General features: G+C 49.2%; 1 protein-coding gene across 1 annotated transcript in view; it reads right to left on the bottom strand.

Moving 5' to 3' along the window:
- KIF6 (kinesin family member 6) overlaps nt 1-12,987 on the bottom strand; it is a 397,162-nt gene that overhangs the window by 32,728 nt on the left and 351,447 nt on the right. Inside the window, exon 16 of the mRNA XM_059937468.1 lies at nt 7,779-7,829. Coding sequence (XP_059793451.1) covers nt 7,779-7,829 — 51 coding nt within the window. The remainder of the gene's footprint in view (nt 1-7,778; nt 7,830-12,987) is intronic.

The following is a 12,987-nucleotide window of genomic DNA, read 5'->3' as shown; positions in this document are numbered from 1 at the left end:
TGGAGACATTGGTCAAATGCCTAATTCACTCAAAGCAGCACACACGGTTTCTGCACATCTGCACAATGAAAAAAATGGCTCTGGCAACTGGTAACAGGATCATCAGTGTTCAAGTGCTCAAAGGAATAGACAGCCCCTTCCTGGGGCTTGATGTATTTTTGCAAAGAAGAGTGATTTATAGAGCCTGTGAGCAAATGTGGGTAGAGAGACGTGGTGACTGGGACCATGGTGACCTCCACCAGTTATGCCAACTCATGTTGGTAGCCCAGGACTGTGGTAGCTCTGTGTCCAGGGGCTCTGCCCACTGCCTGGGCATTTGGTTCCTGGCACCCAGAGTCAGAGTTCATGACAATTCACTGAGCATCTACTTTGTCCTCAGCTCCATCACATATACACCTCGCTCAGCACTGAGATCAGTCCTGGGGAGTAGATGTTCTTCTCTTATGGACAAGGAAATGGAAATGCAGGAAGGTTAATGGGCCAAGGTCACATGACTAGCGAATGGCAGAGGCACCATCAAGCAGGGTTCTCCTGACTCTAGAGCGAGTACTCTTTTTACTAAACCATCGTCGCAGTTCAAGACTCGCCCCGGGGCTGATGCCCACAGCCTTCCATTCTCCAGAACGGCTGCTGAGGGAGTATGGAACTACTCAAAGGGTCTGGAGCCTTGGCAACTGGGAACTGGGCAGGGAAATGGGGTGGGGACTCCTTATTACTCCCAGCCTCCATCTTGAGCCTGGAAATTTGGCCAAGGACCTTGTGTCACCGAAGCTGACCCTATATTCACAAGCACCTGTGGATTAGAATTGGCTCAGGTGGTGAGACTTTATCACTGGCCTTACAGAGCCACCTGAGTCCTTTTGGAACCAGCTGAGATGCCATCTCAGCCTCTGGGGCAGCTGCTTCCTTTACTTTCTCCCTTACTCCAAAGGGTCAGCATTTGGATCATTCATTTCAGGTAGGATGAAAACATTTCTAACCCATCCAAGCCCTCGCATGTCTCCTCACCAAGGTTGTGAGTGTTTTCTGCATGTCTTAAGGAACTCTGCATTCACAAAGAGATACGATTGTGGCACTTGACGGCTGAGGAGTGTTAGATTCATTTGTTCATTCAACCAGGGATCTGTAGATGCCCGCTAAGTCCCAGGGACTGTGACGGGCTGCTGGGCACAGGATATCATTTAATCCAACCACCCCCATTTTACAGATGTTGGAACCTAGGCACAGAGTCCCTTAGCTGGTGAATCTTTAAGGCAAAAATCTGATCCCTTAGATATCACTGATTTATTCAGCTAACACTTAGGGAGGACCTTCTGTGTGCCAATCACTGTGCTCAGGGCTGGGGGAGAAGGATAAAAGACTGCGTAATTATTATACAAGGTGATAAATTCTCTTATAGAAGCATATGCAGAGTTCTGTGTGAGCCCAGGGGAAACTGAGATAGCTCTGGGGAAGGGAAGCTTGGACTGTCTTCCTTGGGAAATGTCTCAAAAAGAGCTGCAAGTTCCGAAGGGAGGAAGATGTGTTCAAAGTTCAGAACCTTTTCTTCAAGCAAAGGCTTAATGACAAAAAGAGAAACAGAAGTTGCTTTGGTTGAACCAGGTGAAAATCCCGGGGTCCTGCCATTTGCACCCTGGGTCCCCTCACCCTCACCCTGTGGTCCCAAAGGGGCCACAGCGTGGCCCAAATGGGTCCCCTAGAGCCCATTTTGAAAACCACTGGGCTGGCTGATGCCGGGAGGGTTGCTCCAGTTGTCTCCATCAGTGGTTCCTCCCCTCATCCTGGAATTCCTGGTCTCACACTGGGTGCTCAGTCTAGTCTGCTGAATAAATTGATGACAGTCTGGCCTTTCGCTTTCTCTCAAATTTGTGGCTCCTGGGCTCAGAATTCCAAAAAGCATTTCAAGACTCAGTCTTAATTTTCCACCAAACGGGAGAAGGTGGCAATGGTGGTGGCCTGTCTTTGGAGAATGGCAGGGACGCCACAAGAGGTCACTGCAGGAACACTGTTCAGGAGAAAAGAACGCCTCAGAGCGCCCTAAGCTGGAACAACGAGGTAAAACAGAGAGCCTTCCGGGTCAGTGCCTCTGTCGACCCTCCTTAAGGCCCTGCTGGGATTCAGCGCTGTCACTGCCGGCTCTTCAGGTCAGGTAGCGTGCACTACCCAGTGGTAATCCAAGCGCCCCATGAGGCATTGCAGCTACAGTGGCCTGTTCTCAGGGGTTGCTTCTGCATGGCATGTGGTCAGCGTGGGACTCCCCGGGCAGCCCCAGATCTCGCTGGGCAGTGTCTGCAGCAGGTTTACCCAGAGACAGCCAGGAGTCCTCAACCCCTCCCTGGGCCTGGGCTGCAGGCGTGTGTACCCGGAGGAATCGCCCAGTGCAGGGGCCGGGTGAAGGCTTGGGTGAGGGGGGTCTCCAGGGTGGTACAGATTATTTACTCATCAGTCAGTTAGCAAATGCTGAGGAACTCGAGCTACCGCCTGGGGCTTCTTTTCCTAAAAGGCCTCATTGACCAAGACTTCCTTGCCCAAAAATGTTCAGTGGCTCAACTGCCTGTGAGAGAAATGTTCGGATTCAAGGCTCTCAGTGAACTGGCCCACCTCACCGCGTTTGCCTTTTCCTGGATTACTTCAAATCAACTCCCCACAAAGTCATCCTCCCCACAAAGCACAAAACAAACACATACCACATACACATCACACACACAATGCACCCCCCCACATACATATACATACACATAACGCACACGCTATATCCACATACATCCCCCTCATACATACGCATCACGCACACGCTATATCCACACACATCCCCCTCATACATACGCATCATGCACACGCTATATCCACACACATCCCCCTCATAGATACGTATCACACACACACACACACACACACACACACACACACCGAATCAGCCTTCCCCCCCCTCCCCACCCCAGCACACACACGACAACTATCCCTTGCTCCCACCCTCCTCTCTGTGGTTCTGACTCCTGCTTATTCTTCAAGGCTCAGCTCAGGCCCATGGCCTTGGTGACACCCCCCAGGGGCCACTCTCTCTGTTAAGATCCTGAAGCTCTGATGGTCTGTCCTTCTCACCTGCCACATTTCACATGCTGCTTGGTAGTGCGATGGGCCTTTTAAATTTTAATCACAGGCACTTGGTAGAATTTTGATTGTGAGCTGCAGGAGGTCCAGGCCCTGATCAAATATTGCTCGGAAGAGACACCTGAGAGGGAGGGCACAGCCCCTGTTCCTGGGATGGCTTCCCGGGTTCTCTTCCTGCGCTGTGAGGCCGTCAGAGAGCAGGGTTCCTGGAGTACGTCACCTCTCAGTGAGTTATGCGCTAATGTCAGGCCTCTCGCTTTCACAGAGGGTCAATGCGAGAATCATCTTGTTGAACAACATTTCAGTATCTTTTGTAAAACTGCAGTTGACGACATCATTCACTATGTCACTCAGTGTCCTTTACACAAAGGTCCCCACGATAAATTCTGGTTTGTGTTTAGTTCCAGGAGAAATTCTATTTCTGCAGATAAATTAGTTAGTATGCTTCCTCTGGTCAGAAAATGAAAACTGTGTAACTCTGGGTACTCCTCTTTCTGCTTGGTGGCTAGATAAGACAGAGTCGGATTTATTGCCTGTGTGTTGTAATCCGCTCAGTTGTGGGCTCCGAAAGCACTTACTCCTTCTACTTCTTTTAAATGGACTTATTTTATGTTCAAATGTCTCATTACACTTTTGCAAGATGTGTGAGTCCGGGAGTCATCTGGGGAAGCACTGACTTGGCCTGTTTATTGCCTGTGCTGGCTGCTGGGGGTACACAGATTAATTTGACTGCACCCAGCTTTCCAGGAGCTCACATTTTAGCGTGGAGAATAGCTATGGAAATAAATTATTACAAAACAAGGTTGGTGCTTCAGCAGAGGTGCATGAGGCTAAAGGATAAAGCAGACTGGGGAGAAGGGGATGGGTAAGGCTACATGGAGGAGGTCAAGGCCGACTTGGTTTGGGGCTACAGTGGGAAGAGGACAGTGGATAGAATAATACATGTGCCTAAATCTGGAATTAGATAAAGAGTTATCTTTTTAATGTATATATCCCCTTGTGCTGGCTATGCACCCTTCGAGGGCAGGCACTGAATTCCTGTCCCTCTGTGGACTCGGTAATGCTCAGCCTGGGGCTGAGGGTCCTGCGTTGTGGTGGTTACAGCACAAGCTCTCGAGCCGCGTCTGCATTTGCATCCTTAGCTGAGCAAAGCTGGGTAGGTTCACCTTAACCCCTTTGGGCCTTAAGTAAAGTGAGGATAATAGTAGTACCTCCCGCACGGGGATTTTAGGAGCTTTAAAGAGGGAAATACAAGTAAAGAGCTTAGAGCCATGGCACATGGGGAAGTACTCAAGAAACGTTTGCTGATTAGTCCCAGCTGCATCACTGACAACACTTTACCACGCCGGGGAGCTAGCACAACAGAGAGGGAAAAACACACACAGCTGAATTCAGCAAAGCACTCTCAACTCAGCCAGCTCGATCTAGTTCAGTTAGTATCACTTCCAAATGATGCTTAATTGAAAAATAATAGTTTTTTTGTTTCCTGAAATAGAGTGCGGGAGTCAGCCCTGCTCTAAGTCCACCAGTAACTTGTTTGTTGATGATATTCTTAGAACTGGTCATTGATGATTTTCTTAAGGAACCCACCCCCTCCAGCTCTGGCTGTCACATCAAGGGGGCCCACTGGGCCTAATGCTTCTCTTGCCCCACTCTGTCTCCATTGGTTTCCCTGGTCACTGCCTTTCAAAAGGACCAGGGTCCTTTGGGTGGGCTGTGAATGCAGGCAGAACCATAATGTGGATTTTCAGCCGGGAAGGGGAGTAGAAGTCTTCTTAAGAGCAAAGATGTTCATGAACAGAACGGGCCTTTCCATGGGTGCTTATCTGTGTGCCAGTGGTGTGGTGGGAAACATTTAACAACTACCTCTCTGGGAAAGAAAGCCCCAGTTTATAACAGTATTTGCCCTTGGTGTAAATACTCCCACTGTGGCTGATTTCAAGCTGCCAGTGTGATGTCACTGAGGGTGGAATTGGGAAGAGAGGCACAGAAGCACACTGTGAGACAGTGTTTCCAGGACACAGACGCAGTCACTGTAAATAACCTCATGAGCAGAGATAGCAGTAAAATGTAGTAAATTAATCAGGAAGTGATACATTTGGAGTATTCCCCAAATTCCTGACATGGTGCCATGCTCTCCTGATGTAGGCGAGTGGCTCCAGCACGTCACTGGATCTGGCCTTCTTTCATCAATCTACTGTCTCTTCCACACGGGGCCTCTCACCTCACCATTAAGTCTTTGCTTTACGAGATTACACTTCTGCAAATTTTCTTGGCCATATGTCTACTCATACAAACAGAGACATATTCTTATGCAAAATACACGAGAAAACCTCTCCTGCTCAGACTTACTCATTACTCCTGACCCCCCTAACCCCCCAAAACCCCAGACTCAACCAAGCGACCCCACCTGCACTTTCATGGAAACTTAGGAACATGTAGGTAAAAGAAAGAAATAATATCAAAGGGAATACTTGAAATGGAGGGTGAGGGAAAGTAGGGAGAAGAAGCAGACAAAGAAACAGAACAGAAAGGGGAAAGGAACCGCAACACAAACAAACCCACAGAAATGGAAGGGTGAGACCAGGTGTAGTCACTGCCTCATCCCTGTACTGAAGCCCGAACTACAGAACGTCAGGAAGCCAAATACACCGAGTGAGTTGTTTTTGGTCTTACAGGAGCCGTGGGTCCTGGCCTTCAGCCCCAAGGCTAGTCTGAAGGGCAAGGGTTAAGGCAGGAAACGGCGCTGTAAATAATCTGCTGCATTGAGAGCTTCCTCTCAATGAGAAGAAGTCCCTTCTGAAATGTGTCCCTTGGGACGCATGTGCACCGGCGGGTCCACAGCCCCATCAGACAAGCTCCTAAGGCGTCTGGATAGCAATGTGGCATTTGATCTCAAAATGGCAGCTGGGAGATGGTAACACTTCTTCTCTAATTGGGATAGTATGCTTTTAAAATAAATAGGTATTTCAAATGCTCTTAATTACACTTTCAGCCAAAGTGCTTTCTGTTTGAAGTTTGCTGATTACTTCAGGCAAAGTTGGGCCCTGCTGCACCTGACACCTGCTATACTTCAGAAGAAGGCTCCCAGAGAGGTGAACACAGGAATTAAGAAGGATCCTGCGGTTGAAGAGACGCGGCAGGGTTGGGACGGGGTGGGGGGCAGAGAGGATGGAGCACCTCTTGCCCCAAAAGCCATGGAAATGACTCCCCAGGCCCTAGAGCAAAACCGCCCTTGGAATTACTTGAGTGGTATTTTCCACATCATTGTTTCTGTTCAACAAGCATCATGAAGACTGAAGAAGAGACGAGGTGGCAGCCAGCGCTAGGGATGACTCCCTCTCCGGTGACCTGCACCTCGGCACAGCTCCCCACAGAGGTCCCTGTGCCCTTCCCAAGCACGGCGCTATGAGTTAGGGCCCTGGGGCAGCCCTGGCTGTGTGCTGGGGAAGGCGCAGAATCCTGGCTCCAAGACCCTGCCCAGGCCTCTAGCAATGCGAGGTCAGGCCCAGCACATCTGCCTGACCCCTCAGTCCCGGGGCCAACAGGGAAAAGCTCAGGCTCCGTCAGTGTGTCTTAGGCTTCCTTGTTCTGTGTTTCTGATGTAATCAGTAGTTATTTGATATGATCATTGTTCTGACCAAAACTAAACAACCAACCTTCCCAATAATCCAAGTTACTAGGCTCAGATGGATTACCCTCATGATGCTGGGGCTCTACTCCATTTCCCCCCAGAGATCCTGCGCACAGGATTTCTCCAACTGCAGGTCATTCCAGGGGCCAGCCCCTCTCAAGGGGAACCCCGTTGTTTGGAACACATGAATTGCTTATTTAATCAAAGCTCTAGAAGGCTTGATCCCAGGCTAGTGGGAGAGGATACGGGGGGCCCTGCCCAGGAGCCCTGTTCCACCAGCCTTCCAGGGAGCTGCACACTCCTCCTGGGTAACTTCCTTGGGTCACATGTCACAAGGGGGCATTTTCTGCAGATGCCCACTGCCTAAAAGGTGTCCAAGCCCTCTCACAATATCACTCTGTTGGTTTAGTGTTTGCATTATTAATGTATGAAGTGGGCCCATCATTGTTGTGGGCAGTAAATTGCATGGGGACCAAGAGCGCCCAGTGTGGACTCAGAGACCTGGTTCAAGTCCTAGTTTCAACACTTACTAGCCTGTGACCTTGGGCAAGTCATTGAATCACCTTCATCTGGAAAAGGCACTGCACCTTAGGACTGTTGTGAGGATGAGGAGACGTGCACATAAAGCAGTGCACAGAGATAGTTCAGCCACTGGTGGCTGTTTTCATCACCAACCGTTACTGCTGGGATGAGTTAGTCATGGTTCTAGAAAGCTCCGAGTAGGACCCTGAGGAGCTGGGACATAGGGGGTGAATTTAGGTTGGGGTGTGGGGTGGAAAAGGTCAGAGGATGAGGCAGCAGCCGGGAGGGTTGGGTGCCAGGTGCTGACAGCCGGAAGCAAGCACACAGGAGGGGGAGACTGGCCCCAGAGAGGAGGGGCGTCCCAAGAAAGCTGCACTGACCGCAAAACTCCCCTCCTTTCACCTTCCCAAGGGTTCTGGATGGGTTGTTGTTCAGCTGGGCGTGGGCTTCCCAGACCAGGTCAGCCTGTATTACCTTCCCTGTCTGCTTGCAGGCTCCACTTTGTACCCACCTAGAGCTACTTGCTGCACGTGCCGCTGGGTGATTTCTTCCTTCAGGCGACCTGTCAAAGACACAAAGGAAACCACTGGTGAGTCTCCAGTGGGCTGGAGGAAGACGTGGCCTAGGAAGCAGGTGGCAAGCTAAAAAAATTAGGTAGAGTATGAAAGACCAAGCAAGCATAGCCCTGCAGGCCCTGGATGTGTGGAACAAGAGGCTGCAAAGGCTGGGGACCTGGCATGTCAATATAAGCACACATTTCACCTTTGGACTCACTATCTGTGGGTTCAGTTATCTTAGTATGTCATTCATAATCTTTGCTAGGGCTACAGTCTCTTAAACAGTTCTATGTGTCTATTATTAATGAAGGGGGAGGCAGGATTTGAACTTTTAATAATTTATAGGATCCCTTTTAAGTCCACTTCTTTCTTTCAAGTTATAAGAAACTGTGTCAAAAAATATGGTGGTTTTGGGCTTCCCTGGTGGCGCAGTGGTTTGGGGTCTGCCTGCCAATGTGGGGGACACGGGTTCGGGCCCTGGTCTGGGAGGATCCCACATGCCGCGGAGCAGCTGGGCCCGTGAGCCACAATTACTGAGCCTGTGCGTCTGGAGCCTGTGCTCCGCAGCGAGAGAGGCCGCGATGGTGGGAGGCCTGCGCACCACGATGAGGAGTGGCCCCCACTTGCCGCAACTAGAGAAAGCCCTCGCACAGAAACGAAGACCCAGCACAGCCATAAATTAAAAAAAAAAAAAAAAAAAAAAATGGTGGTTTTAGTTGATGATAACCTTAATATGAACACAACAGTTGATCATTTGGTAGGAAACACATCTAATTCCACGTTGCATCAATAAAGGTCTAGTGTGTAGATCAAGGGAGGTGAGAACACCGCTGTACTCTGCAGTGGTCAGACCACAGTTGGTTATCTGTTCTAGGAGCTACTTTTTGTAAGGAACATTAGTAAAATAGAAAATACTTAGAAGATGGTAACTGGGATGGTGAGGGCTTGCAAACCACGCCATGTGAGAAATGGTTAAGGTGACTGGAGACGTTTAGACAGGAAAAAAAAAATATTTGGAGTTATGGAGACAATGGCTGTCTTTAAAAATCTAAACAGTGTTATATGGATGAGAGAACAGATTTATTTTTGTCCTACTGCTGAGGGTAAAAGTCAAGTCGAATGAAGGCAGACTTGGGGCTCAATACAAGGAAGAAACAGCTCACAATGAGGATTGTCTCCACGTGGATTAAGTTGTCTCAAAATGGACTAAATCTCCTGGCAGAGCAGTGAGCCCCTTCCTGAAAATGCTCAGGCAGAAGCTGGGCAGCCATCTGTTGGGTTGTTAGATGGAGAATTCCTGCCCTGGGTAGGAGCTGGGACCAAATGACCTCCAGGCTTCCTCCATCTCTGAAACTCCGTGATGCCGTGCTTGAGGCATGGCTGCAACAGCAGCCCTGGGGTTTGTTTATGTCCAAGCGTTCAGCACACTTGTTAAAACAACAGCGCTGTCTGTATTGCACGTCCCATTTGGGAGATGTGATCAGGACACTGGGGGATTCTGAGAAAGCCTGGGAACTTCGTTGCTTCCTTTCCTCATATACAGTACATTCTATGCCTCAAAGGCTACACCTGAACTGAGTTTCCAATGAAGCAGTCACAGGAGACCTTGTCACTCCCCAAAAGTTCTAGGGCACTCCTAGAATATTATGATTGGGAGGGATGGCAGAGGTCATTCAGTTTAATTTCCCACACAATTTAGGAGTCCCCTCTACAGAATGAAATGGTCATTTCACCTCTGATTTATATGTACCCAGGCTGTTCCACTGGTTAAATTGTATATAAGGAATTGCTGATGTGCTACTGACACCTGATTCCTTGGAATTTTCCTATTTGGACCTGGTGTGTTCTCTGGAACAGCACAGAAAAAGGATCCTCTCTCATGGGCAGTGAGACCCCTTTACACATTTGAGGGTGCTATGGTTTCTCCACTTAGATGTGTCCTCTCTGGGTTAAACATCCCCAGTTCTTTCAGCTCCACCTCAGAGGCCACTGTCTCCTGGTGTGTCACTGTGCAAGTCTGCTCTGCCTTCCACATGTCCCCCCTGGAGAGGACTAAGCACAGAGGGAGCCAAGGACTGGGTGGAAGCAATCATTGCACCCTAATTCCAAGCGGGGGCGAGTGAGAACTTAGGGAATGCGTTGGAAGGGGGTGAGGAGGTGGAAACCTAGCCCAAGGATGAGTATTGGATGAGCCTGGGGCCACCAGGACCTGAAACCCAGCCCAGCCACGGCCAGAGGTGGGCTCTCTTCCCCACTCTTCCCCACGTGACCCTACTGTCTGCACCAGCAGAGTCAACAAGTTGGGGGCACAGGGGTGGTGCTGGGCTGAGCCTCCAGTCTGCCTCAAACATTGTTGACTTGATTTTTAAAGAAGCACGGCACACACAGTCTTCAAATAAAAGGAGATAGTGCTGTGGCGAATGCAGTGGCCCATTTAGACACCTCTCTCGGTTTCGAGGAGGTCATCGAGGGCTTTCTCACGCCCACAGTATGGAGCACCAATGCTGCTGTGGCGCCTGGCTGGTTTCCTGGGTATCTGGCGCAGGTGCCACGAGCCTCTAACGTGCCTGGGTACCACCCTCCTAATGAGACTGGACAGTGGCCTGCTCCTTTAGAGCCCACACGGGCTGCCTGCCCCCCTGGAAACTACCTCCCCGACAACAAGCCTCGCCGCCAAAGAGTGTCCTCGACGGCTGGCCTCCCTGACCATGCGCCTCCCCAGCTATGTGCCTCCCATAGGTGCTCAGCCTAGTGTGTTGTGGCTTCCCCTGTTCCTACCGGAGTGACCAGGCTCCCCTTCCCAAGCCCTGGGGAGGCTATTTTGGAAGAACAGGGTGAAGCATTCTCCACAGATCCAGCCTGGGAAATACTGCTCATGAAAATAAAGAGGGGGGTTTTGCCACCAGGACTGAGAGTTCTATAAACTCCACAAACATAGATACCTATTCCCAGAACAGTGAGCCATCCCTAGGGGTCGTGAGGTGGGTCGTTAGAAAGCCGCATATTGATGAAGGTAGGTGGAAAATCTGTTCAGTGATGCTCAATTTTGGCCAATTGGCTAACATCTCCCACCACATGGCATTTTTTGTTTTTGAGATCTTCCCAAACAAGCTTCTAAAAATAGCCTTACGGCTGATACCTAGTTGCATTTTCCAACAGAGCCATTCTTCATGTGAAGGTAACAGTCTCTGTAATCGGCTGGATCTTGCAGCTCCATAGGTCTTGGCAAAAGAAGGAGTTGAGGGGGATTGCAGAATTCACTCAGCATGCGGCTCGCTGTCATTAGCACGGTGATAAATTTGCTACTTTTGGCCTGGGTTCCTGGACACATCCCTGTCCCGAGGTATGGAAAAGAGATGAGACGGAAACAGAGAACTCCCAGTCCGAGGCAGGAGAGGGTCTGGGAGGAAAGCCGGGGAGGAGAGGAGAGCTCTGCTTGTAGGAGAATGGTGGTAATTAGTAATTTTGCCTCCCGTAACTTACAACAGTACATGCTGGAAACACCTTCTCTTGCTTTTGGATTCATTACTTGACAAGAGTGGAGGTGGCAGCAAGGGGTGCAGGGGTACACTGAGCTCCAGAGGAGAGGCATGACCTTTAAAAACACCTGCGTGCAAGGTATGCACCAACTGGTAGTGCATATGAGAGGTATTATCATCATGCAGAAGCAAAACTCATTTCTTTACAGTGATACTCAGTTTTCTGGATAAAACAATTTTCCTCAAGCTTCACACTTTATTTTGCACGCATGTGAGTTTGAAATCGTTCACCAAGTGAAAGCTGTTTAGCTGGTCCAGAGCAGAGCCCTTCACTTATTCTCCCTTGGTACAGCTGTTGCAAGCTGTTTGTGCAGCTTCCACGATGCGGTGCCTTATTGAGGATGTTGATGTTACTGTCAAGCAATACCTATTAATTGCTCCTCCACCCTATGTTAAGCACTATGTTCTAAGTGCTATGGAACCTACAAACTAATAGAAGACTCCATCCTAGTTCAAGAAAGTTAGCATGATATGGGGGATGGCAAACAGGTGGCCTGCATGCTCTTCCTTTAAAAAGCTGAACCCACGGTTGACCTTGCCCTTCCATCGTGGATGGTTTGCTTTCCTGCTGAGCCTGAGTTTGGCTCTTCAACCCAGTACTTTGGGCAGCGATAACCAGTCACTTGGAGTTGGGCTTGAGATGAAGCAGACCTCTTTGCCGTTTTGATTATACCAGAAAGTAATTACAGGTGTGTAGGTAGAGAGAATTAAGTTCAAATCCCAGCTCTGCCACTTCCTAGTAGGGCAGGTTACTGAACATCTCTAAGCCTCAATTTTAGCATTTGAAAAATAGGAATAATAATATAACTGTGATAATACCTGCTTTACTGTATCTCAAGACTCGTGGGTGGATCAAGAGATAACGTACCAGCATCTGTGACACATGACACCAGCTTTAGGCATCAAGGTACTTATGGACATATTGGAAGGATACTATGTTCATAAGATGACAGGCCCTGAAGGGCAAAGGGCTAAATGTCGATCAGTGGTAGAGGGAAGTTCAGAGGAGGAAAAGGTGGGTTAGTGGCATTAGGAAAGGCAACATTACTAAAGGTGAGACTTGAGTGGGTTTCGAAGAGAGCAGGGGGTTAAGGGGGCCATTAGGAAAGGCCCAGAGAGCTGGGCCCTTAAAATCAGGCACATTCATCTCCTCCTTGCTAATAAATATTTCAAGTCACAGAGAGCTGTTGGAGCAAGATGGTGGAGGAGGCCAGGTATACATTGGTTTGGGGCAGGGGTTGGAAGGAGGGCTTGAATGGGGGAGTAAGGCTGGGGGGAGACCGAGTTCTAATCATACTAGAGTCCAGGATCCTAGGTAATAATTACCAAGGGCTTTGGACCCAGGTAAAAATCTCTTCTTCTATTTGACTATATACTACTATTGTATCCCGGGAAAATCAAATGAAAATAAACTTCAGTAGCAGGATTGGGGTGTGGGGAGAACACACAGAATGTTTCCTGCCTGAGGGGCCTCTTTGAAAGGGAAGGTCTAGTTAGTGGTTCTGAATTTGGAGCATCGATTGTGGCTATGACATAGAAACCAGTTTCCCTGTGCTCTAAATAGAGGATTGTGATTCCCAAAGGCTGGATTCCCTAAGCTGTTTGTAAGGCTATCTGTAAAAAG

This window comes from Balaenoptera ricei, chromosome 11 (assembly GCF_028023285.1).
Source record: "Balaenoptera ricei isolate mBalRic1 chromosome 11, mBalRic1.hap2, whole genome shotgun sequence".
Classification (NCBI taxonomy): Eukaryota; Metazoa; Chordata; class Mammalia; order Artiodactyla; family Balaenopteridae; genus Balaenoptera; species Balaenoptera ricei.
Note: the sequence above shows the minus strand (reverse complement) of the source record. Positions and strands in the feature narration are given on the sequence as shown.